This window comes from Rissa tridactyla, chromosome 7 (assembly GCF_028500815.1).
Source record: "Rissa tridactyla isolate bRisTri1 chromosome 7, bRisTri1.patW.cur.20221130, whole genome shotgun sequence".
Lineage (NCBI taxonomy): Eukaryota > Metazoa > Chordata > Aves > Charadriiformes > Laridae > Rissa > Rissa tridactyla.
The window spans coordinates 6,106,984-6,134,573 of record NC_071472.1 but is presented as its reverse complement, the minus strand read 5'-3'; the positions used below and the strand labels follow the sequence as shown (position 1 = coordinate 6,134,573).

At 34.7% G+C, this 27,590-nt stretch overlaps 1 protein-coding gene across 1 annotated transcript in view; it reads right to left on the bottom strand.

Annotated features, from left to right (window-relative positions):
• LRP1B (LDL receptor related protein 1B) overlaps window positions 1–27,590 on the bottom strand; it is a 749,025-nt gene that overhangs the window by 164,635 nt on the left and 556,800 nt on the right. Inside the window, exons 36-42 of the mRNA XM_054208041.1 lie at window positions 25,926–26,060; window positions 25,379–25,508; window positions 20,653–20,779; window positions 20,348–20,499; window positions 19,932–20,056; window positions 16,419–16,790; window positions 338–527 (exon numbers count right to left, since the gene is read on the bottom strand). Coding sequence (XP_054064016.1) covers window positions 338–527; window positions 16,419–16,790; window positions 19,932–20,056; window positions 20,348–20,499; window positions 20,653–20,779; window positions 25,379–25,508; window positions 25,926–26,060 — 1,231 coding nt within the window. The remainder of the gene's footprint in view (window positions 1–337; window positions 528–16,418; window positions 16,791–19,931; window positions 20,057–20,347; window positions 20,500–20,652; window positions 20,780–25,378; window positions 25,509–25,925; window positions 26,061–27,590) is intronic.

Sequence of the window (27,590 nt, the reverse complement as noted above, 5' to 3'; positions counted from 1 at the left end):
ATTCCATGAAAATATAATGATTATTTGATCTCAAATATCACAGAATCACAGAATGGTTCCAGTTGGAAGGGACCTTCAAGATCATCTAGTTCCAACCCCCCTGCCCTGGGCAGGGACACCTCCCGCTAGACCAGGCTGCTGATAAAAACATATATAAAATATCTTAATTCTGCAATTGCTTTAAAAAGTTAGTACTAACATTTGTCTCCTAAACGAAGAAATCTACTTAACCTTCACGGAGTTCAACAATATTAGTTGACTGTGAAATAAAGAAGTGGTGCTGTGTCTTTGACATCAGGCAAAAATTAAAATCTGGTAAGAAAGATATAATACATACTTTTGACATTCGTCTAGAGCTAGCACATGTGGATGATCATCTTCAGACATTGTTATTACTGCTTCCCGGTTGAAAGCTCCTCGACGTCTCTGGTCAACAGTGTGTCTTGTGATGGAGGATGTGGTTGAACTGGTCCAATAGAGAGTGTCCCAAGCTCTGTGGTAAGCAAGTCCCTCCACTGACCCAACATCTGGAAGACATGGTTATGGACAGAGCAAATAAAACTCCTTCTAACAAGACATTTGTTCTTCTTTTTCCTTGAAGTTGATCCTGCAGAATCACAGAGTAATTCAGCCTATTGACTGTCAGTTCTTTTATCATTTCACCTGTTTAGGTTTTAATTGGAATAAAAGACTTATTGGTTTTTTATAAATTTAAATAAAAAAAAACATAGAGGGCAAGATCATCATTAATAACCCTGGACTATATTTGTAAACTCTAATGCTCATTAAATTAATATTTTTACTACAGCGTCCCCGGATAATACATTAGAAATAATAACCATTTATTCAAGACAGCAATAATTTAGTCACAACTTCAAACATCATGTAAGCCAAGTCTCAGGCATGTTTTCTCTAATTACTTGTATTATTTAGCATTATCTTTCGATATATTTTCTAACACAGATACAAATTACATTAATAGGGATCAAGGTGTCCTTTTGTTATTAACTATAGTTGATTTTTTTTAAACGCCTGAAAAATACTGAAAAAAGACAAACTCTGAAGGTCTCAGCATCGATACATCGTTTTAATAAGCCACAATACCACACACTTTCATTCTCTATGAAAAATCGTGAGCTAGAAACAAAGGCAAATATTAATAAGCAGCTAAAACATATATTTAATGTCCAGAAAAGATAAATTGAATCTGATTCCAATATATAAAAGTGACAGACTGTGAGAAATAGAAGTAATTATGTCCTACCATTATTTTTGAATTACTACAGAAATGTACGTTGATTACTTCACTTATTATTTTGTTAGAAACAAATACTTTTGGACCAGAAGGTTCATGCAGCTTATTAATGAACTACAGAAGGCAAAAACCTAGAAATATAATAAGGATTACGCTACGCTAGTTATTACAATTTACATTCAGCTAGCTGGAAGATGTAATTTTTAGCATGCAATTCATATACACAGAAGAGAAATATGTTTGATCACACCGAAAGTGCTAACACTAAATCAAAAGTGAGGCCAATAAATCAAAACTATAAGACAAATAATTATTTATCAGCTTTTTATATTTCTCTTTCTAAAGCATTTGGAGATCTTCTGAGTACATTTTCATGATATATCTGTCAAAAAGTCTCAGTAACTTGTCTTAAAGAAGAAAGAACAGAAAAAAATAAATTAAAGGGAGGTGAATATATCAAAAATGGGTTTTCCTGCTTACAAAGGAGAATTTATGAAAAAAAGACATATTCAGCTCACTTACAAGCAACTCAAGAAAGTGACTGGGTTTAACTTTAAAGTCGCATTGAAGGCAACTTGAAATTTCAAAAAATTCTACTGACCGTTGCAAAGATGACCCTTCAGATAAGAATTCTAGTTTTCAAAAAGGTGAATGAGTTATAAGTATTCTTTCTTTAAACGCAATATTTAGTTGTCTTATTAGTTTATTTTGAATTTGAAGCAACAAAAATGTATTGAGATTTCGCAAAGGTTTTATTTTTTATTTCAGAAATCACCTACTAAAAATCAAAGATAAGCAGTTCCTTCAACCACCATGACAGACATGGGCAAACACCTACTGAAGTATTTTAAAACCAGTTAGAACCTGCCTGAACGCAGGCTCGTTATCAGCTATGGTTTCTGCAGCTTCTGGGTATGTCTGTCTGTACTACGAACTGAGAAAATCAATTCATTCTTGGGTCTTGCACCCCCGAGCACCCACACCACATGAACATTGCATTACACCAGGGCTACCTTCTGGAATGAAACAACTAATTCCTCCTGAGATGTAATGGAGGTATTCTTCTGGCAAAAAAATTTGCTGCTCTTTCAGAAAAAAATTTTCTTTTGGGAGTATAAACAAGACCACATCAGGTTTTGTTCCTTTTGCCTACAGAGACCTTCCAAATACTAAAATCTCTACACCTCAAACACACCTTAACTTTCTCACACCATGCATCAGGACATGCAAAAAAGCTGGATGTGGTTTTGAGCAGCCTGGTCTAGTGGGAGGTGTCCCTGCCCAGGGCAGGGGGTTGGAATTGGATGATCTTTAAGGTTCCTTCCAACCTAAACCATTCTGTGACTCTATGAGCAAAATATCACCCTTAGGACTGACATACAGCCAGCACACAATTTTAGGCAGCATGAGACAGAAGAAATCGTAAAAAAATGATGATATCTTAGAGCCAAAGAAACACGGCATAGGATTCAAAGAAAACCCAGACAGCCCAAATCATCCTAGTGGCACCAGGCCAAGCACTGTGTACATGAACCACCCCACTCCCTCGTCTGGGCCCACGGATCATTCCCAGGGGCAGAAATCTGTGCAGTTTAGACATGGGCTCTGATATACTTCTGGGACACTTCTTGCAAATCTTCCGCTAACTGTGAAATTAAAAGAAAACTCAGTAAGAGTGATAAATGTTAAAATAAAGAGTCAGGAATACAATTCTAACTTAATCTACTAATTTCTATTTTAATTATATGATGAATCCCAATTTACTAAAATCAACACTCTTAGAATATAATTTGAACAAAGCTCTTAGATATATGGTTTAACTCTTAGGCTTCCCTGTGCGGAGTCAGGAATTGGTCTCAATGATCCTTGTGGGTCCCTTCCAGCTCAGGGTACTCTATTAAGAAATGACAGAAGATGTATTGACATTTTCTGACCAATTCTACACTTTGTTTGTAATGAACAAGCCATCAGAGCATTTATTGCCCTGGTTTTACCTTTCATATCTGTGAATTTCAAGTGCTTCCTCATCTTTATTATGGAAGTTTTTAGAAAAATGTCATCAAGTCTTTGTCTTGTGGTGAAAGACACAGTCCTCTGGACATGAGGATTTCACTAAGATTTGTTGCAAATGCTGCTCTTCATTTGAAAGATGACTATAAAAAAATAAATTGCAATTCCCTCATGTAACCTCTTGAATTTTTATCAACTTCAGTTTTGTTCCTTGTCTGAATCTGTCAAGAAATTTGAAAGCAAACTGTTTATACAACATCGCCTAAAACTCTTCTGTAGTAGACAAAAGATAATGATGTTGTTTGTTGTTCCTGCCACAGCTAGATGTGATGAACTAGAACACAACTGGAACGATGAAAATGCTCTTCAAATACAAGATGTAGGTTTACTTGTAATTTCTATACTTAAGAGAAGAACTCATTTTTTTCTACAGGAATCAGAAAGTACAGCTTCACATTCTTGAACTGGATTAACACATCATACTGCAACTCCCTATCAGGGTCTGTAACGTGTGACAGAAGGTTTCATTCAAAATTACTATTTATAAAATGGAAATTTCTAAATTTTGAGAAAATGGAGTCATGGAAAGTTATGCCATGTATGGAGACAAGCAAACTTCTAGCATACAGATGAAAAATGCAGTTTCCTCTTGTTTTAACAAAATATCTAAAATGTGCAGTTTTGGAAAACCTTGCCATACATACTTATGTTCTGAGTGGAGCAGAACTGAAACAAAGTAGTCAATAAAACATTTTCTTTAAAACAGAAAAGCAGCAGCAACTTTAAAAGAAAATAAAGAAGCTAGGATAAAAAAAACAAAGAAATCTCTATCTTAATGGAAATTTCAATGATTAAGACTGTGACTGAAAAGAAAAAAAAAGAACCAACCAAACAAAAAAAAACCCCAAATAATCTGAAAATAACCCAGCAACAGAAACAGGCTGTAAAAGCTGCCTGAAAGAAAACATCTGATATCCAATTAGGGAAATGTTTTATCACAAATAAAACTTCAGGAACTGCTTGATGTATATATGCTTTTCAAAGAAGAAGAGAGGGCTCCTTATTAGATGATCACATCTTCAAGAAAATTAAATCTGAAACTATCGAAAGGTTCAGGTTACAAGCCTGTGGATGATAATGGTTTCGTAACCACCACAAACACAAAAATTCAGAGTAAAAAGATACGTCTTTTGTTATTAAAAAAAAAAAAAAAAAAATCTTTCAGAGGAATTCAATTGCCTCGATGTAAGACAAGAAAAAAACCCTAATTAAATATAAAACTGTCTGCTGCAAACACATACCAAGTGTGTCTGCTTAGCTGCACCAAAAGTATAAATTCTGAAGGATTAACACCAAACACTCTTTTATTTGCCAATCACCCTTTAGTTTTATCACGTTCCTTACTTATGTAATTGAGAACGCCACCAACACAGAGGAGAATCATTTAGAACTTCTAGAAATCTGTGAGTAAGGTGGTTTTAAAGTCAATGGCATAAGACCTAGAGAGTAGGTGCTACAGCGATCCAAGATTTAGATAAATTCTTACAACGGAAATTACAGCTAACTTTATTCTTATTAGCATGTAGTAGGAGCCGGATGAAGTACCACCACTACACTACTCAGGCAAATCTTCAGTATAATAAATTATATTAATAGAATATTTTTTGTTAGTTTATATTGTTTCTAGGTTACAATAAACTGGTTTTGAGGTTAGTGAAGAATCCCCAAATTCATATAAATCCTTTTATCAATGCTAATACAGGTGCCAACTGAGGACACAAACATACCTAGAAATGGTCCTCTGGCCACTTTCAGGTGGTTCGTTGAAACTAAAACCTTCTAGCAACTTCGTATTGCCAAAGACAAGACACTGGAGAAGATTCCCAAGCAACTGCATTCTAGTATTATATCATTACCAGTTTGCATTGATATTATTTTATATTTACTTATTTCACACATCCTTAAAGAATATTCTAGAGCAATTTTTTTTTCCAAGCTAATTTCTCGTTAGATATTCAGTTACTTTCAAATACATCAGAAACATATACTCATCCAATTTGGTGCTACAATTGGGGGATTCAGTCCCAAAATCTACTGACAGGATGAAAATTAGCAATTTGTTTACTCTCAGCTTCATAGTTTCACAGCATCATATAATATTCTGAATTAGCAAAGCATAAAGAAACTGGAAATGAAAAGAAACACATTTGTTTCACTGACATACTGAATTAAAACACTGATGGCATTAGATGCCTACAGCACTGATTAAATTTATTCTAGCCATGAAGCAACAGTTTATGATTTTCACATGAATAGCATACTTAAATGAAAGGAACATTAATACAATATGATATTAATATACAAATACTCACATTATTCACCTGCCACTGACATTCTGAATTAAATCAGTAATGGGGTGTATAACTGATTAAATATCTACACAAGAGAATGCAACAGCTTATGATTTACAAAGGCAATGGTAGAGTGATCACATCATTACGTTGCCAAATGCTATCTATCACTTTTACTGAACTTAACGAAGATGGATTGCATCCCACAGATGAGACGCAGCCTATAAATATTGTCATGCTGATCTTCATCTGACTTTCCCAGGGAACAGACAAGCAACAAATCAATAACTGAAGAACGCAGATTAGAGCTCCCTCATTATTGCAAATACAAAATAAAAATACTAAATTCATAAAGCTTAAATTATCTAATAGTTGTTGCCAACTAATGTATATATGATGTAACATATATATTATTTCTCCGTTTCCAAGATTTTTATCTCCTATCGTCTACTTTTAAAATTCTCTGGAAAGTTTATAGTCAAAACTTCCCCGGTTTTGACAAGAACTGCATCAGTTCAGCTACCTTTTCCCTTTAATTTCATATTCTTACACACTCCTTTTCTTTAGCAAAGTTGTAAAGCGAGAACAACTGTCAACATGATAATTTTTTTAATACTGACAAGCCATCAAAGTAATAAAATTGAGCATAAACAGCACTTTGATATCAGAACTTTGGCTTTAATGTTCAGTACGTAACATTAAACACCTGCTTGATCTTTACTGATTCTGGGGATTGGCTTTCACAATTTACCTTTCGGGATACCACCCGTCAATTGGTACACCAGACCGGCCACAGGACACGACAGTGCTTTCTGTCAATCTCTTTGTTGACGATTATGGTGCTAGATAACAGGCGGTCACCACTTGATCTGAGGTGAAAAGAATGCCTCACAAGCAATAAAGCACCTGAAGAAAAGGGTTTATAGTTCACATTTCTAACTGACTGCACAATTACAACTTTAAATAATTCTTTACTCTTCCACTTTGCTCTTCAAGTAGCCATAAAGCAGGAAGTCTTTCTGCTTAACAAAAATTCTAAAACAATAATAAGTTGTAATAAAAAAAAAAAAAAGCAAAACGAGTTCCATTGGTCTCAAAAATTAGAGGGCGATTTAATTTCTTAATCGCTTCTGTCAGTCACATGTAAAACAAATCCATCATATATTCTAAGAGAAATCTTAAATACCAAATATGGCATAAACAACTCTGAACCGTAAGAAACAATTATTTTATTACCATATTTAGCCTAAGAATATTATTTTATGTTAGAGCACATGTAAATTTTGCTAAAATTATACCATAAATCAGCAAACAGCTGTATAATTTTCTGTATCTCCTACATATAAAACCATGCTCTATGCTATTACACATTAAAAATTATTAAATTTAATAAATAGGATAAACAAAGGCTTTGGGTTCCTCAAGGCAACAACTAGCTTAAGTTCAAGGCACTATAAATATCTCCATGGATGTAACCTTATTATTCCTTCAAACGCGCTGCAGTAGCCAGTATTGGAAAGCATGAACATTCGTTGGGAACAATCTAAAGAGATAATTCATTTTAGAATCCACAAAAAAACAACACCCTTTCTTTTTTTTTTTTTTTTAGAAAGTACAATACTGAAATCTCACTTCTTCCAAAAGGTCGACGACTTTAATCACACTTACATGAACTCACCACCCAACTGAATAGCGTATGATAGACGGATGCTACTTCCGTGCAGTGAAGTGCATTAGCTACTGGTCCAGCGCACCCGTGGGACAGCCCTGGTACAGCCCACTCTGGAGCCGGGCAAGGCATGGGAAGCTGGGCCTTGGAGAGAATACCTGCACGCTCACTCAGTGGGAGGTTGTCACTTAGAGAGTGCCGATAATGTAAACAGGACAGAGATACCAGAAGAAAAAGCTGATCCTGACAGGATCAATCAGTAAGTCGTACAGTGTTTCTGGAACATTTTGTTGGTTTTCAAAGTCATTACGGAGACTGACAGAAATACGTTATTCACTCTCATAACAATTTTCAGTTATTCAGGCAAAGCTCTCTAAAATTTTTATGCCAAGAAAGAGATAATTAATAGCAGCATTTCAAATTTTAGATTTTTTAGGGTTTTTTTAGTTTTTAGTTTTGTTTTTTTTTTTTAATCAGTCACCTATCCACACTGGTGGTTTTTGTACATTTCGCTTTGCAGCTTAGCTCACTTCTGGATCAAACAAATGAGCTCAGAAGCTCACAGTGAGAGAACAGAAATACCACCACTAACTTTTTGGTCCTTTTTACCTGAATATACACGGAACAAGGAATTGACTTGTTCAAATGAGGGAAAAAGTGACTTTGAAAGCAGTAAGCCTGTTCCAGAACTATGCCCTGCCCATATATGCATATATATGCATTTTTGGCTCCCAGTTAACAGCATTTAAAAAACAGACTAGTCAAGCCATAGTAGATAGTATCATCTTAATTTGCTGTGATAATCAGCTTTTTAAAGTCAAGTCTGGTTTATGTTACAAAATACAGCAATTATGTATTTAATCCTATGTCTACATTCTTGTGGACCATAATATTTCTTCAAATAATGACTTCGCCTTTTTCCCTCACGAGCGAAAAAATAGCCAGCAACTTTCTTTGAGGAAATCTATATCTACCTCCAATTACTTTTTTTTTTTTTTTTGCAACAATGGATATAGCCCATCCGTAGTTATTCTCTGACAGCTCGCTGAAGAAACCCACATCAACAGAAATGTAAATTTACAATATTCTGTCCTCTATTATCCTAGATATAATTTACTCCTTGATTAGGTTCAGGGACTGTCTCGCGGTCAGTGGGGAATAACATAACAAAGGATTAATGATACATGATATACTTAAGGAAATATAGGGAACTCAACAAATTAGAAAAACAATAGTATTTTGTATAACTGTAAACTGTAACCCTCTGAGTATAGTTCAATATATTATTACTAGTTAACAGGTGTTATAATATCGTAAGTTCAAAATAGTTAAAAGTATCCATGTAAAAGAGGCTTTAAAAGCAGAAAGACTTTTAGAATGGGAAGGCAGCACATAGAGATGGAAGCCTTTTATTAAGTTTTTTAAAATCTCAACAGTTGAGCCCGCATTATCTTTTCATGCCTTACATGTAGACTCTCAAAAAAACCTCCTTTAAATCAATACAAATTACTATTACCATTAGGGTGCCTACGCTAAGATTAAGTCAGTCTTCTAATAAATACATATAATCACACATTTTTCTTATTGTTGTTAAAGTAAAACCAAACAGTATAGAGATATTAGAAACATTAAGGGCAGAATAGCCTAATAACCTATTAATATTTGCTGGATTACATTCCTCTTTAGAATAAAACAAAGGAGAAATGTCAAGAAATGTTCTTCTGTAGAGCTTTTTCCTGACACGTCACCAAATAGTTTTGCATTTTATGAAACTAAGCCACAGCTGCTGATGTAAAAACTTACTTCAGCAGATATTTACATCAATAAAAATTTAAGGGCAACGTGGAAAGTTGAAGCAGTCACAAACAATATTAATTCTTCATGAATAATCTCAAGTTTAACAGACAGAAGCACCTTTGCTGAACACTGAGGCTGGGAATGCTCGGGACACACTGAACGGAAAGATCAGAGGATGCCAGCTCCCACCATGAATACATTTCAGAGTTTCAAACCAGCAACAGCTAAACAAAGCGTGAAATCTGCAGGAACACACATTTCTAGAATAACAACTGCTTAATATAAAGTTAGTAAACTTTATCCACCTATAGTAACAGTTATTTACTGAACAGCTCATAAACTTGATCCATTAATCATAAGATGCAGCCACATCCAGAAATAAATAGAGGATAAACCAGACCGTTTGGTTTTCACTCATAAGGCAGCAGTTGTAATTATAAATTTTGGGTTTTAATACTTAAGTGTCCTAGACTTAACAATAGCCTCTCACTTTCCCTCCTTTAAAGAGTAAAAATCACTGGACCTATATTCCAACAAACACAATTAAAATGAATCTAAAAACCACGGGGCCTATATTCCAACACACTCAGTTATAACGAATCTAATTCATTTATGAAACGAAAAGCAACAACATTAAAGTATTTATTTTTAACAGATTAAAAATTTCTTTCCTGGAGAAGAAAGCTCCAAAACTAAAGGGACCTCACACAATATACCAAATTTAATGCTCCGTAAGAGAAATGGGAACATAAATGCCTTTTTGACAGTTAAATTGGACCCATTTAGTTAGAAAGAATAGTAGCGCACACTGGAACACCTTTAAAAGATTCAGACTGTAAAAAGCCTTACAATACATCACAGGATCTGACACACTACGTTAGCAGTGAAAAGATTTTTGCCTCCTGTAGACACCAGCACCTAAAGTTCAAAACAGAAGCAGCGTTTTTCCACATAACACTTCCTTTTGTGCTGTGAAAGACACTGGCAAAATGTCTCAGTGCTACTGTTTACAAAGTTAGGAAGAAAACCAGTTCACTGAAAGCACCTCATCTTAATGCTTTCTCCTTTTTCTCCTTTGCTTTCTTTTGCCTTTCCTCCTCCTTTTTTTTTTTCCCTTCCCTTCTCTCTTCTTAAGTTTCTAACTTCTTCAATTGCTCTCCTTTCTAGTGTTGTGCCACTACATTAAACCGCCTTGAACGCTGCACTGCTTTTCTACAGATAGACTGAGGCAGGCTTTGGTTAATGAATATATTACCTCGAACTTCTACCTGTGATAATAAAAGGAGACCGCGCTATTAGCTCAGGAACTGAGACTCGGTTTTAAAAAAAAAAAAAAAAAAAAAAAAAAAAGTCTTCCTTGCATAAACGTAAGCTTTTAAACAAGTTAGGAAAACCAAAAGCAATCTCCAGAAATGCTACGAGGCAGCATTTTGTTTCCCACTGTAAATTAATCATCAACTAGCACATCATCCACTGTCTAAAGCTAATCTTAATTTGCATTTTTACTGGGATGAAAGATAGCTCACACAGATGGTTTATCAGAGAGATGGTTTAAGATGGTCTTCTCTCCGTTCTCAGTTGACAGAAATTTTAGGCTTTTTCAGAGCTGCTGATCCACAATGTCATGTTCACCAGGAAGGAAGAAGGAAAACAGACGCTCCTCTGGCACGCTGCTTCTAGGCAGGCAGAGAAGGAAGGATGTCAAAGTAAAGTGCAGAAGTTTAGCAGACGGTTTGCAAATTAGGGCTTAATTTTGGATGTCATAGAAGAAAAAACACCATACGTTTATCCCATCCAATAGAATATATGTTTTGCTTAACGGGTCAATCCACAGCAGTAATCATCTTACGTGTAATGGGAAACAAGAAGTTTATCATGCTGGTCTTCCTTATTTTAATTTAATTAAGGCTCCCATTAGTTGCTTGCTCCATTATAACATAAAAAAATCTACTTTGTGAATAATATACTATCTTTCACTGACTTTCTCTGGGTCAAACTGAGACCTCTAATTCCCTGTAGAAGAAATCTCACTTGAGATCATCACATCATTAAACATAAAGTCAACTCGCGGTTTGTCAGTTGACAAAACAAACAACAGGCAATGGGAGATGTGGTCTGAGAGGGGATAAGCATATAATATTAAAAATCGCATATATCAGATAGATGCTTGCTTCTGTTGCAGCATTTTGAATTCCAAGCGTTTCAATCTACTTTTAAATTACTTGAAGATGGAAGATAGGTCTATTTAGATCCATAAAAGATATATATATCTTTTATCTATCTATAATCTATATATATCTATATATCTCTATATCTCTCTATATAGATAAAAGAGATATATAGATCTTTTTATATCATATATATCTCATATATATATATATATCTTTTTATATCATATATACTTATCAGAGTGCCTTTGAAATGGCTTCCAGTTTGAATACTACAGAAACTGGTTCAGAAGTTTGAAATAATAGTGTTGTTCTGTCCAGAAGTAATTAACGGCAAAGAAAATAAGAATAAAATTCTCCCCTGGGCTCCCTCTGAGAGTAGAATAGACTCTGTTGTTCCAAATGGAACCGGTAACCTGTAGCAATTTTGAACACGTACAATTTCCACACACCTCCCTACATAACCCTCTGCCTTTAACTGCTACCGATTCCTGTTCATTCTTTCTGTTCTGCTCCATTACCTCATTTTAACCTTGGTTTTCAGTAACAAATTCTCCTGGAGAGACTTGCAACAGTTAGAAGGTCTACTACCGGGAGGGCTGAACAGAAATTGTAAAGATTATTTGGAGATGGCCACCCCAATATATTGATTTAAACTCAGTGTCACTTGCATATAAATGTTTTACCTGCTCTATTTCCTTTTGTATTTAATGCCTTCTTTCTATTTTCTACAAAGACTACAGGTCATGAGGGACTAAAATTAAATGAAAAACAACTTCCAAACTGTATGCAATTTCTCTGGATCTTGTCTGGAATACCGCCCTAGGATTTGGTTTGTCGAGGCGCTGGCTCTCGCAATCTAAAGCGCCAGAAAGCTTATATGAAATGAAAAAATACTCCTTTTTGCAGAGTGAATCCTGCACGATCTCTCAAACTGGAAGAGCAGAGAAAGCGCATATATATAGCATGAATTTTCCAAATATAATCCCTGTGACTTTTTGTTGTACGAAGGACTATCATTGACAATGAAGAATAGCAACATCATCAAGGTTCTCAAATATTTTGCCTTAGCAGGTTCACGAAGCTTTTACAACATGACAGGGTACAGAAGTACACACCTGTGCAGCTGGCTTAGGTTACAGGTTAGAAGCAGATGCGGTTTAACCTATGCAAAGTGAACTGCAAGGCTGACCTTTACAGCTTACAGCTAAAATGTGGAAAGTTAAAACAGAATTAGTGGGTGGGCGGAACCACGCAGTAAGTACCTACTCACTCCTACATAGCCTGATACTTAAGTGTGTACTTAAAGCAAGAAAGACAATAAAATATAACCTCTTACGCTCTTTTTGTGAGGAAAGACTGAGATCAAAACCCGATACAGATGGTAGTCGTGTCACAACATATTTAAAATAGGCATTGGTACGTTGGTAAGGTAATTCTAAAAATGTCTGCAGACTGGATTAAACTGTGCATGATGCTATAGCAACAAAATCATGAATGATAACGAATGATTAGATAATTCATCACTGAAAAGAATATTTGTGGGAAATCACAGCCAAGAAGAGCATAAATTTTTAAAAATTGGCAATCAAGAAAGATTAACCCCATAAAATTACTTATAGAAATACGAAAGAAAAAGCCCCTACTGACTGACCAAAGGAAACAATGCTCTTTTCGCCAGTAGAGTTCAGGGCAAAGAAAGATTTCACCCCCCAAAGAACCACACTGCACAAAAAATAAAGGTTTAGGCTATGGCTTACTATGCACATGCTACGCTGGGTTTTTTTGTTGTTGTTATTGTTTCTCCCTGCTGAAGACAGTACCCTATCGGGTACTGGGTTCTTGGTGAGTTTTGAATCCATTTTTAGTGAACTGGAAGAAGTTAGATAAAGTTGTTTATATGCTGTAAATCTACTTTCCCTGAGCCAAAAATGTGTTAGCTAATGGGTTGTTTATGAGTTGCAAATCTGTTCAGTGAGGTGAAAATTTGTCAGATAATGGGTTGTTTATGAATTCTAAATCAATATTCAGTGAGTCGGAACTATGTTAGATAATAGCTTGCGTATGGGTTGTAAATCTGTTTTCAGTGAACTGGAAACATGTTAGATAATGGGTTGTTTCTGGGTAGTAAATCTGTTCTCAGTGAGCTAAAAACATATTAGATAATGGGTTGCTTGTGAGTTGTAAATCTGTTTTTAGTGAACTGGAAACCTGTTTAATAAAGGGCTCTTTACATATCTTAACTCTGTTTTTAGTGTGCAGAAAAGTTCAATAATGTGTTAGATTTGAGTGGCATATCTGATTTCAGTGAGGTAGAAAGCCATCAGCTAGTGGATTCTTTATGAGATCTCCACTCGGTGAACTAAAAGTCTGGGACAATAGCGTCTTGTATATAAAGTACTCCATTTTCACTATTGGAGTCAAATACTGAGTGAAGATTTACAGGATTTGTAGACTTCAACTTAATGAGTTATGAAGGGGTTTGTAGAATTTTTAGAACCACATTAGATCTTTCCGTTGTGGTTTTGAAACTCTTCCTAACAAAGACAAACTTGCTACAGATGTGTACTGATAATTTTGGAGGAAAACATAGCAAAATGAATGTCAAAGATGTTAATTTTTAATCCTGCAATGAAACATTATTACTAAAATCTCTCAGCTGTACTCCATTTCCTAATTTCTGTGTAATCACATATAGTTAACTTTGAAATCAGTAAAGTTTAGAATTTTACACCTTCCAGTGAATGGAATCACTGCTGTGAACCAGTCTTACCACTGCTTTTTCCTTTATAGGTATCACTGTTGGTCAAATACTTCCATTATATCAAGCAGCTTCATGAACTGTTTCCTGTTTACAGTGAGAGGAAAATAATGTGCAGGCTGTGGAAAGGAAGGATATGTAGTACAAAAATACCAGTTTAAAATGAATGACTCAACATAAAGAAAAGGGGTTTAATACAGATGAAGGAGAACAATAAACTAACACATACTGGGATGTGATATCCCTTCTCATTTACAATGAAAAAACAACTGAAGCATTTCTAGAAAAAAAACATCATTGTTAACAAACACATCCCAAGCATATACGGTAAATTTTTTGCAAGGATAGAAAATTTCATCTGACATTCAATTATTCAGAGTGCTGACTCTGCTAATGAAAAATGAAATCGGGCATATTAAGAGTACAAGTAGAAACACTTCTTAACAATTTCTTAAAAGTATAATTCTCAACTATGCTTTATGGAATGTCTTTAGCTCTTGTACAACAACCTATTATAAAGTAATGAGGAATATTTTATTGTTCTGTTTAAAAAAAACCCAATTTGTATCTGCATTGGTGCTTTACCAGTATTTCTTTCTTCTCTTTGTCTGTTTTAAATGTAAAAATTTCCAGTGGCTTTTCATATTATATTTTTAATCTCTTCCTATAGCACCAGAGTTAAAATAGTGCTTGTATGTCACCACTGCATATTTCTGGGAGCTGTTTGTGTCTGTTGTGTGGCTAACATCACCTCTGAATCCCTAGGTTTTAATGCTTTCCTGGGAGCAATGCGAACATCCGACAACATTGCTTAGTTTCTCTTTAGCATATCTTAATACATTATCATTAATTCCTCTAAAATATGCACACATAAAAACTCAAAGTAAAAAAAAAAAAAAGCCTTGTATCATATTTGCAAAATGCTTTTCCATTCATTAGTGTCAACAGTTTTCATGACCACAAATACCTTCCCAGAAGCACAGTGCAGAGGTACACGATGATTCAATTATCAGTGTCAGTTGTAGAATAATATTTCGTCAGTTTGCAGCTGTTTAACTTCCTTCTTTTCTGAAAATATTTCCATTACCATGCAACAGCAAAGGGTGATACGTCCCATATCAAATGTACTTCCATTTTTCCTAATCATTTTCTTTGGTCTTGTTATTAAACTGTTTGACCCTAACCAATAGCTAAATGTAGCACTACCATAGGCAGAAGGACATACGACATCAGAAATTCAGATGGGAATTACCCACAACATATGGAGCAAATGCTACACAGCCCTTCAGACATTTTGGAAAACAGTTACCAAAACAAACTGTGGCCTCCCAAAAAACCAGACAGTACTCAAAAATTACAAGGAAGAGAAGAAACATAGTAAATATGTGCATCTGGTATCTGACTACAGATGAATAAGGTTTATTGCTTATTTAAGAACAATTAAATTGGAACAGAAATGAAAGATAGGAGAAGTTTTTAGAATACGTATTTTTGTAGCATGGATTTTGGGATGTGTAGAATTAAGGATATATTTCTTACATATCCGCAATTCAGATTTTCCTTGAATTCTAATTTTACCATGACAAGCCATGATAACTTTTTATGTACACCTAAAGTTATGTTAGCCTTTGTTGATAAAGATTTCAGTGCCAAATCCTCAGAAGATTTTACTGAGCTGCAAAATATGTTTTGTGTCTTGTCCTGAAGACTTTGCTGATGATACTGGCGTCAATTCCTTGATAGCAGTGTCAGGCTTCAAGTTTTCAGAGGCTAAGAAAATGTCAAGCTTCATACAACTCCTCCTACTAGTGTGGCGAACGAAGGCGTAGGAAGCGCGCGAAGCTGCTGCGTGAGCCTCTCTTAAAATAGACAATTTTGTGGGCTGAAATTTGCCATGGATTGTCACTCAGCACAAGCCACTTTTCTTGTGCTCCTTACAAGAAAGATGAGTCAACTGGACACGCTAATATTTCATACTGAGGAACTGTTATCTCAGCAGAGGTATCTTATCCCACTAACTAGAAAAATAAACAACCAGTAGGTCTGTGGGATAAGGAGACTTTTTTCATTTCTAGGTATTGCACAATGAGGTTTTGTTTCGACAGTAAAGCTCCTTAAAACCACAGTAATAAAAATTAAGCACTGTCATTATCGCTTCTATTTTCTAGTAATGTGCTTCACACATCGTAAGACTGTTATAAAACAAATTATTTTGAAGTTGGAATTCTAAAAATAATGTTTAAATGTATCTTATAGAAATAAGTTACAATAATTGTGTCATATACTTAAGCATGGCAAAACTTTATTGACTTTTTTCCTTTATAAAGTCAAGCAATCATCAACTTTTCCCTTAATAAATTTTATTGAAATAAAATATGTATTTTGGGAAATAATTTTTTTTACTTACTTTCGATTAGCACTTTTCTGCCAGCCCAGTTGTCTTTAATTACTTGTATATTTCCAAAGTGTGCATCGCTGAAGAATATGCGATTCGTACCTCTTCCTTTCAGACTGTAGTCAAAAGCAAGAGCTATCACATTTTTGAAGTACTCTGGATTTTCATATGGCCTTACTGGGGAATTTAAGTTGGTTTCATCTGAAAGATGTATACTCTTAAGTATTGTCCTTCCCGAGTACAACAGGTAACCGTCATGTCTCAGGCAAGTAATTCCATCTTCTGCAAGATAGCCATGCGCACAAGCACATGTTCTGCGTGCATTTCCTCGATAAAGGCAAAGTTGATGACATCCACCATTATTCTTGGCACAAACATTAGTACCTGTACAGAAAAATAAATAAATCTATCTTCTGTAACATTACATTTAGCTAACTTAAATCAAACCAAAATTTTATGTATTCTAAGAATTCTTCTCTTAAAACTGTTTCTACAATATTCCCAATAAAACAACGGCCAAGACAGTTAAGAACGTAACTTTAACCACAACCCAAAGACAATTTTAATGAATACAGTTAGTGAGGAAATATAGTTAATGTTCTTTCCAATCCATGAGAGTGCATATTTTATTAATAGAAAGTGGTAAAATGGGTTATTTCTCCATAATCAGCTAAAGACTGTTTCAAGTGCTTCAAAAGTTTAAAAGTTTTCTTTTTTTTTTTAAAACACCTGTTACTGTCAAAAAAGTCTAATTTAGATACCATGAGAACACAGTACTGTTTTTAGACAATTTCTATCAAAATGAAAACATATATCCTGACAGGTACAAAACTGTGTCAATCCAGTTCCCTGTTTTTAATGAAGACATTTCCCTAACATTTTGTTCTAATTTCCTTTAAAACCTGACTTTAAAAACTCACTCCCTGAAAAACGTATACCATTAAGAAATCATTTCCAAATTAGTAACTACAGTGACTTAAACTATACTTGTTGCAAGCAATATTTAAAATTATAGTAATTGTCAATAATTAGGAGCTACTTTCCTTTGTCATTTTTGGACTATGTATGAACTATTATTATAGTTTGTTTAGATAATTTATTTTCTGTTTCTGACAGCACTTTCCATATAACAACTCAGCTCTTTCAACATAGCCATCTTCCCGTTTCTGAAAGTCTTCCACATAGTAAAGGAGAAGAAAACATTTTAAATAGACTTTTTTCAGGTAGAAAACCGTAATAATTGTCAGGGAATATGCAGTATCTGAAAGTACCGTTGATTGTATTTTCTAACTGCTATTTTTCAAGCTGAAGACACTTTTAAGAAAAAATAATGGGGGATGAGAGTTAACTTGCTGTTAAAATTAGAAACATTGAATTTTTGTGTTCCTAGGCAAAAATACATGAGACACATTCCTCTATAGTCATGTAAAAACACTTGAAGATTTAGCTGGATACATTTTTTGGATTTGGTTTGTTTTAAAGATTCTTTTAAAGTTATATTAGGCTAGAAAAGTTAATATCTGTTTGGAAGGATGAGAGGTCGAGAAGAGAAAGGGAAAATACATGAAAGAGAACCTCAAGCTTCTAAAATCTCTCTGAAAACGTCAATGCTTCCACAGGTCACCAGCTGTAAAGATCTTTAAAACTTGCCAATTCTAAACCCCGTGTACTTAGGACATATCCTCGCACACACGGCAAATAGCACTGAAAGATAGGAATCTGCTTGTGAATAGCACTGCAGGACTGGCTCATCAGAAAGGGTAAAACAGGTGTTTGAAAAAAAAGCGTTTATCACAATCAGCACAGGTTCTTGGGGTTTTGGTTGGGTGGTTGGTTTTTTTGTTTGGGGTTTTGTCTGTTTGTTCTAATAATAGAAGTTCAGGAAGCTAGCTAATTACAAGTTTTTAAAACAATGTTAACTACTTCTAGTTCGATTAACTTAAAAAATATATATAATAGTGTGATATAGAAAAACATTCCAAAAGTATTTTTCACCTGTTTTTTCCCTTTTGTCCTTCTGGCTCACTGACAGCCCCTCCCAAAGACATTAACCATTTGTACCCTAGTAAAATTTGAAAAACGTATTAAAAAATCATTCAGTAATGTTTTTCAAACTAACATCAAAAGATTTGTAGGCTCAGTAACCATTTCTTCTATTGTTCATGTGATTGAATCTTTAAAGCTATAAACAAAATCATTACATTCAAAGAAGCATTTTTTATCCAATTGTTCTATTTTCCTAATTCTATAATAAAGCCCTTCCAAGCAAGCAGACATTAACTATTTGTAGCCTAATTAAAAGAATTGATAGGTTTTTGTGTGGATTTTATTTGTATCCACAAAATATGATGCCCAGAGTACTCTGAAATTACATGCAGGAATTCTTAGCAAAATTAATATGCATATGTTTGCAACGTGATTTTTTTTCAAAACTATTTAAAATTTCCTTTAGAAAAAAAATAGACAGCTTTTCTTATTGATTGTTAAAGATGTTTTCTTTCAAAATGCAAATTTCTTTTACAAGTCACATTTAATGTGGTTATTTAGGAAAGATGTACATAAAACAAACAGGATCTTCGGGTATGTAATGCTGTGATTAAAGCAACTTTTGAGCACTACCAACACCAGACATATATTTGTATTAAAAATTTATCTTCTGTTATAGAAGCATTTTCTTTTTCTCTCTTTTTGAAGACATTTATAGGAAGTTTTGTCTGGATTGAGTGGTAGCAGTTTGTTCTGAGGAAATCATCATCATTGTTGGTAGACTTCTAACCACCTTTGCCCACCGAAACAAGTTTTTCAAGGTCTCTCCAAAATCAGAAATTTAGGAGGTAAAAGACAACTAGAAGCAAGATTATTCTTAGTCAGGTAGTAGAGAATAAAATTTAACCATCAATACTGTAAATCACTGAGAGTATATGATAAGTTTTGTCTCTTGAATTCACAAAATAAATTAAATATAATGGAAATTGGATAATTTATAAGGTCTCTTCCCACACAAAAAAACCTAGGACTCAAACCCAAGTAATTTCAGAAAATAAATATTTGAGACACAGAGGCTAGGAATTTCTAGCTGTGAAAAAAAAAATAAACTGGTTTGCTTTCCAATAGAAATCCAAGACTACCAGAGATTATTGCTCTTAAAAGCACAGTTCAAGGTCACTCTCATTCCTAACACTGTTTTTTCTTTTTCTAAAAAAAAAAAAAAAAAAAAACAAAAACACAAAAACAAAAACAAAAAAAAAACCAAACCCCAAAAAAACCCCATCCAAACAAAACCCAAAACGAACAAACCGGGAATGACAGGAAGTGTTTTGGTTTTCGATTTTCTCCTTAAAACACTCAGAAGAATTTTAGTAGAATTTGTACTATGTTTTCTTTAGTACATTACTTTTAAAAAAAATACTTCAAAAGTAAAGAGTGGAGATAAAATCAGTGATTACTTAACTTTTGGTATGCTTTAATATACATAAAAAGTAGGTGATATTAAAACAATTAATAGCATCCTTAAGAACAGCCAACCTTTCTCTCGTGCTCTATTAAAGACTTTCACTTCCTTCAGGTTTATTCCAAGGCCAGTCCTCATGGTCACAGCATCCGTGGCCTCATTCTTGTGGCCTCTTCTAATAGAGCCATTTGCATGTGCTCTGCCAAAAAAGTTGAAGATGTCTGATCAACAATCCTCAACTAATTAACACCAAACAAATGACTGAAGGGCAGCAGAGAGTTCGCCTAACAGAAGGTAAAGAAACCTTTTCTCATCTATGACACTGATACGCTTTAGCTTTCAGTATCAGAAATGCCCTTTCTTTGGAAATTGCATAGCTTTCTGCGATCCTTTCTGTGACCTTGCTAAGGAATGGCTAATCCTAGAAAGGTGAAGCACCTGGCACTGAAATAACATTTTGAGACTCAAATACTTATGAAAAATAAATTACCTGTCAGACCAGTAGATGTAAGCTCCAAACACCGCGACTGAAAACATATCCACATTGCTCCCTGACAGCACAATCTCCCGATTCCCTCCACTCTCAAGGTCAATTCTTTCTATCTTGTCGGTACGAGCATCACACCAATATAATTTATTTTCCTAAGGATTAATTTTAAAGGAAATATCAACAGTCTTGTCCAAGTATTCATTAAGAGTTATTAAGATTACATCAAAGTGGAAGACCAGCTGGCTTTAATGAAACATAACAAATACTCTACTTTTTAACATATGCTGGAAGACAGAGGAACTAACCTCATAGTCGATGGAAATCCCATTAGGCCACGCAATCCCCAGGCTCACAAGCACAACCTTCTCAGACCCATCTAAGTGTGCCTTGCCTATGCAGGGGCTCTGTCCCCACTCTGTCCAAAATAAATACCTAAAATGTTATAGAAATGGCCAATTAAAAAACCATCAAAATAAGAGTTGAAAATGCGTAATACCGTACACTATAATTGCAAACAAAATGCACCATTACCATTAAATATGTATTTAAAAAACATGACACAGCTCATGTCTCTAAATAATCTTTAGAGATTAAATGTATCATAATACTTGTTTCATAGAACACTTTGTTGAGAGATTTTTTGGAAATGATACATATGAAGCAATTCTTAAAGCTATAATTGATCAGTCAATACGCAATGCTATTCCTTAAAGAATTCAGCTTTGCACTTGGGAAAATAAAAGCAAATTACAAAAAAAATAATTACTGGAACAGGAGCACTTGCATCTAATTACTAATGAATGTTGTGATAATACAAGAGATGTATGTCTAATTTAGAAACGGCTTAAATACGAAGCAGTGAGGAGCACTGTGGGAAATGGTAGAGCAAAGGGATTATATCTGGGACGAAAATAGTTTTCCTATTCCTTCTAATTCACATGGGAAGAATCTGCATCTTACTTATCTAATTTATATTGCTGTACACTTACTGGCCCAGTAACATCACTATCTCGGGGTAAGATGCCAGGTCAGACTGCTGCCTTGACCTCCTACTTCTTAATCTGTAGCTTTAGGTGTAACAAAATGAGGTCAGTTTTTAAAGATCACAAAAGTCTTCTGTGCATTACTAACCCATTCTGTCCCTCAGTCAGGTGGTATCATGCCAATCTGTTGTTAGATTGGATTGGATGACTGCAGATACGTGAAATAAAGAGGGATAAAAATGGGAGAGGGGAAAAAAATATGTATCCTATAATTAGCTCATCAAATTTATCTTCTGAAATAATGCCCACCTTATTTTGGCTCTAATTATAGGGCTTATTAATTAAATTGATCTCATACTCCTTGACATAACAAACAATGTTATGATTACTAACTATAAAACTTATACTACATTAGGAAATTGAACTTCTACATTAGCTAAATTAAAAATATGTTTTGGAAATGTTAAAATAGACAGTATTAACCAGCTGGATATCAACAATCACTGCTTAAGTTTAACACAACTTTAACCAGAATAATAACAGCCCCTCAAAACAGATTTGAACTTGCTTTTGGGCACCTAGTTAGAGGTACTTTCATAACTAAACAGGACATCAACTAAATGTCGACTACCAAAAGGTAGGCATTCAATATACTTGAATTAAACATTCCGTGCTCTTTCCTTAGATTTGTTACTCTGAGAAAAAAAATAAAATTAAATTAAAAACCATAATTAGCACGTTAAATGAACCTAGAACCACCCCCCCCAAAAAAAAAATAAATCCTGAATAGCTGCCAAAAATGTAAGGCAAGTTACTTAATCTTATCTTAGTGCATTAATGATTATAAATATATCGATATATAAACTTACCTAAACTATTAATTAGTATAGAAAAACTTGATCTTCCCATACCTTCCCAAAAGACCTGGGAAGTACCATCTAAAATACTTGTTTCCTGGACCTTTGTAGGTAGCAATACGCTACTGACATGTTTGGTGTATATACTGCAATGTTAGAATAACTACGACTCCAGTTATTTTGGAACTATCCCATATATAACTTACATAGTTGACATGGAGATGCAAATGGCAGAAATTTCATGCTGGCCTAGAATCAAGTTTCCAAAAAAAACTTCTTTGGAAAAAATTAAATCAAGAGTTTGAACTCCCTCTCCCCCAAACCCTAAACACAAATGAAATTCCTGGAATGTTTTTCAAGGAGGCATCTTCAAAGTCTAAGAATTATTTCAGTATGAGCTTACCTCCATATTTTGATTACAATTCTGAGCTTGGTCAGAAAACTATTATTTAATTGGGGAAAAAAAAAAGTCAGCCATGTTGTATGAATAAGTACAACTGCTAAGGGACAAAGACACTCCTTTGTAGGACTACACATTCTTAACTTTTTCCTTAGTAACAATAAATAAAGTTACCAACCAGCTGAATGCTGGCTGCTTCATATCTTGGTATAACTGTCAGATTCAACGAGATCTAATAACTGCTATTTTCCTCTCCATTCTTATAGCTGTCAACTCAAGCTCCAAGAGAAATGAAGAATGTGAAGTCAGGGCAAGGGGAGAGAAGAATATCTTTGAAAGTTTTGCCTCCTAAAGGGAAAGAGATATGACAATAATGGAGAGGGTAAAATGGCCTTAATCTTCCCACAGAAAGGTATGCCTGTACTTCACTAGCAAAACATTGCTGTCCTCCTCAAGAAACTTTGATCGGAGACATCTCAAGATATCATTTTGTGGCAGTACAGTATTAAAAAAAGAGAGATGAAGCTTACCTACCTTCACAGAAGATATATACCATTCTACCAGACACGTAAAATAATTACTAATCTGTGGTCCTCTCATCCTCCTATGATTTCTCAAGTATTCTAAACACATCCGAAAACTAACTATAAAACTCAACCAAATCAAAACATCTAAGGAATGTTTCACAACTGAATTCATTTCTACATTTAACATTTCTCCTCATTACTGTTTTTTCTTTCAAGTTCAATAATTTAAACTCCTTCAAATTACTTTTTCCCCACATTCTATTAACATCTGCTTTCTGGTGGCATTACACTATTTTAAGACCTAAGAAGATGGTTCAGTGGCATCTCTAAATACGCATTAACTTAAAAGCAGGAACTGTTTCTTTCCAAAGAATCTCGTTAATATTGCTGGCTATTATTTCACCTGCTTATGTGCACTCTTGTCATTTTGGCAAAATAAAACGAGGAACTGTTGAATCAGAAAGCATCATGTGAAAATATTGTCATTAAAATAAAAAAATCCGCACTTTAGTAAAAAAGCAACTTTTCTGTCAATAGCAGAATTAAATATTATTCTGCCAAGGGTTCTACAGTTACTCTTCCTTATAGCAATTGTTAAATGCTGTATCTCAGCTACAGTCCATCTTCCCTCTCTAAATACTGTAGAAGAATTGATTACACTTTTTACCATTTCTAGCTGAAAATAATGGATTTATGTAGTTAATATTACTTTAATATCTAAGTTTTCTCCAGAGAAACCACATCTGCTGCACTTAGGGCTCACAGACTTCCTGCAGGCTTTTCCTTTCCTTTGATGTGAGGGGTGAAAACCTATCTGTATATGTGTACAGCAAATGCATTATATGCATATTGAGGAAAATTACATTATACATTAATTATTGTTTTGAAGAAGTTTGATCTACCCTTCTGGTCAGAAGAATTTTATCAGGCTTCTGCGTATTTACCTTCAAAAGTTTTTTAATTTTTTTTTTTTTTCCCCTAACAGAAGACCACAGCTATTCTGGTACATTAAAGACAAAAATATAATAATTAATTCAACCAGATCCTGACCAGGATCGGGAGAAGATCCTACCCTGAAGAACAGCATTAATCCTCAACTGTGAGCAGATACTGCCAAGCAACCAGTGCTGCTATAGGAACACAGCTGTAATGATTTGTGGCAAAAGCTATTACATTATGCAGAAAATAAAACCAGTTATTGCTTCCACCTTCATTCTAGTCTGAAAAATACACAGACCACTATGTCTAAATTCTCATAGAAGAAATCATGGCAAAGATCCAAACGGCATTTTGCATCGCTGGTATCAATCCGGCCTCAGTGAGAAGTCAGAATTCTTCATTACTATGGCTGCAAACTCCTCTGAGTACAGAGACTGCTTTCCTGAAAATAGCGAGATACTGTTTTGATTGAATCTGGGGGAAATGAGCTACAGTGTCATCTCTGGCTTTGGGGGCAGGTAGTTGCTCAAATACTTCTTTAAGATTTTGATACACACCATTTCACGCTTCGGTTTTAGCAGGGTATGTGTAGCAGTTAAATCCACTGAGTCTTGCTTATATGCCTTTTCCTCAGAAAGTACATTTCATACTCCCGTGACAAAAAGACGGGAATTCTTTGCAGAATTTACTGCTTTTGTTTTAGCTGTACCTCTGCTAACAATAGCTTTGGAGCTGAAAGGGGACAGAAGGTTTTCTATCTCTGTTAATGCTGCAGCGTAGTCCCTACTCTCAACAAACAGTTGGATGAATACAGGTGTCATTTTTGACACCCCTTACTCTCCTACCCACACGCTTCATCTCCTGTTACTTTCAGCCACCCTGGCCAATCTCCTTGGTGGTTGTAGTGGGATGTTACACGCTACCAGAATTTATAACAACCAAATGATTTCATCATGATGTTGAGGTCTTCATTAGCTAAATGTGACTTCCTTGGGTTTGCTGGAAACTTAAGAACAGATTTAAGCATGCTTCCAAGCAATGTCTATAACTTCAGTTGAAATGATTTTGGTAGAAAATGAAAACTGTTTTTCAAAGAAAGTACAGTAATTATGTCACGTATACAGAGACCAATGAAAAACCTCAGCATATGATAAGAATACCACTTCCTTCCACCCATGCTCAGTTACAGTACAATAGTTTCACATACAATCCTTTGGGGTTTTATTAAATGCTTATTTATTAGAACAAAGGCCTTGATTTACTTAAGAGCTTCAGCGCTAGCACGCAAACTTTAAAAGAAATGCAAGTAGCCATGGTCATGTTACCCTTTTTCTGGGTGTACCGCAATAGATCTTGGCTGGTCCAAACCCTGGGATATAATTACATATCGGAATGAGCCGTTGAGCCTGGCAACTTCAATTAAGTTGAAGCCATGATCCGTCCAATATATGTTACCTAGGAAAAATACCTTGAAGTTACTGGAAAAAGAAAAGACTACTGCAAAGTGTTTAAATCTTAAGTGCGTAAGTTAGGACCAGAACCTAACTGCTGTATTTTAACTTATATGTATTTATACTTATTTGTAATTTCTAGTCCTATTCAGCCTTCCATTTTAAAATACAAACCTGTGTTCGTGGTTGTCACCGTTGAGACAGTCCATCTAAGAAATAGTGTCCAAGATATTTAAATAATTTTTCTGTCTGCAGTAAAACTGCAAAAACCATTGGTGGTATATTCAAAGTAAACTATTCTATACATATGGAATATTAGAAATAACAGCTAAAAGCAAACCAAGTTATTTAGTCTTGAGCTGAAGATGCAAGAGCGCACTGTCAGAACTCATGACAATTCCTGAAGCAGGTTAAGACCTACCTGCTATCCAGTCCACTGCAATGCCTTCAACTCTTCCCAAACCATTTGTAACAATGTCTTCCTTCCATGTCTGGTCTCGTTTAGATCTGCTAATTTTGTTGAAACCCATGTCTGTCCAATAGATTGTATCATTTCCTGTAAAATACATACCAATGATTCTTAGGTTAATTCAATTACTTCAGTCCAAGTACCTACAACAGTAACTATAAAACTTGACAATTATAATTTTATTAATTTGTCTCAGAGTAAACAGAAGAATGGTATCAAATCTATCATCTTTAATTCCTCATTCTTTTTCCTATTTTTTTATTTTATTTAAAATAATAAAATCAGAATTCTAGGTTTTCTAGCGGTCGTTTAGTACTGCACGTATAACGCAATAAGGCCATGAGAACAAGACGAAAGCTACTACCCCGTTGAAGATCACAATAAATATATCATCCTTTTTTTTCCTAAAGGCATAAGTCTTTGAAAAACATATCATTTTGTTTATAAATCACCATTCCACAATATTTAGGAGTCTGAAAAACTGCAGTGTAAAACTGCCTATACAGTCTTTTCCTTCAGTAATCACACAGATTGAATTTTGGCAGCATAAAAATAATTTAACTAGGAAAAAAAAAAGCGTGACATTTGAAGGTGATACACTGATAAAAGAATAAAAAATTGACCCTAGCCACAATTAATCTTTTATTGTAAATGTCCTGACAAGCTTTCACTAAGAGACTTTTTTGGTGTTTTAAGGCATTTCAGCTGTCTACCCTGCCATTCGCTGCAGTTGGCTGTCCATAAGGCAGAAGAGAGGGACCATTACGTAGTCTTAGAATACAAACCTGTTTTCACTGACCATTTAAACTCATCAGTCAGGCTGAGAATTTGGAGTGGCCAAAGCACAGACACGCACTCCTCTCTGCTGCCACAAAGCACCCTTGATAAAGAGATGGGGCAAACAGAATGACAACGTCCCTCAAGCAGAACGCTCTGTATTTCCATTGACAGAGTTCCGAGTTAGCAACGCAGATATGCTGCAACCCACATTCTGGTTTCAAAGTCATCAGCTGGGGACCTCCTGAGTGAGCTATTTTCTCTGGGAAAGACATTTCTCAGAGACAGATAATATTTGTTCCTTCTTTATTTTTTCATACTTTATATATCTGCTTTTAATTCCATAAGAGAGAGTGCGTATGTATATATAATATATATTTCTATATAGAAATAAAGGCATATTACATATATAAGTATATATAAATATTTATATAACTACATGTACAGACACACACATATATACACACACACACACGTATGTCTGTATGTAAAGAGAGAAACAAAACTTACACAGGTAACAGTCAATTCCAAGACCAAACCAGTTTGGTACGCTCAAGAACCCTAGCCACATCACTAATAAAATGAATGACAGATTCTGACTTCAAGTATCCCAAACATATAGTTTGATTATCACATATGGGAGCCATGAATTTTGCTTCTTATTTCAAATGGGTACAAAAATTACACAGGTCTTAATACTAGCTGCACACACATTCAACAATAAGACACTGATCTATGATTGTGTGCAAGTGTATGCCAAATAGCCTTCACAGGAAAATGACATATACAGAATTATGACAAAGTCTTATCTGAAAGTACGTAGTTAATAAAAAAATATTT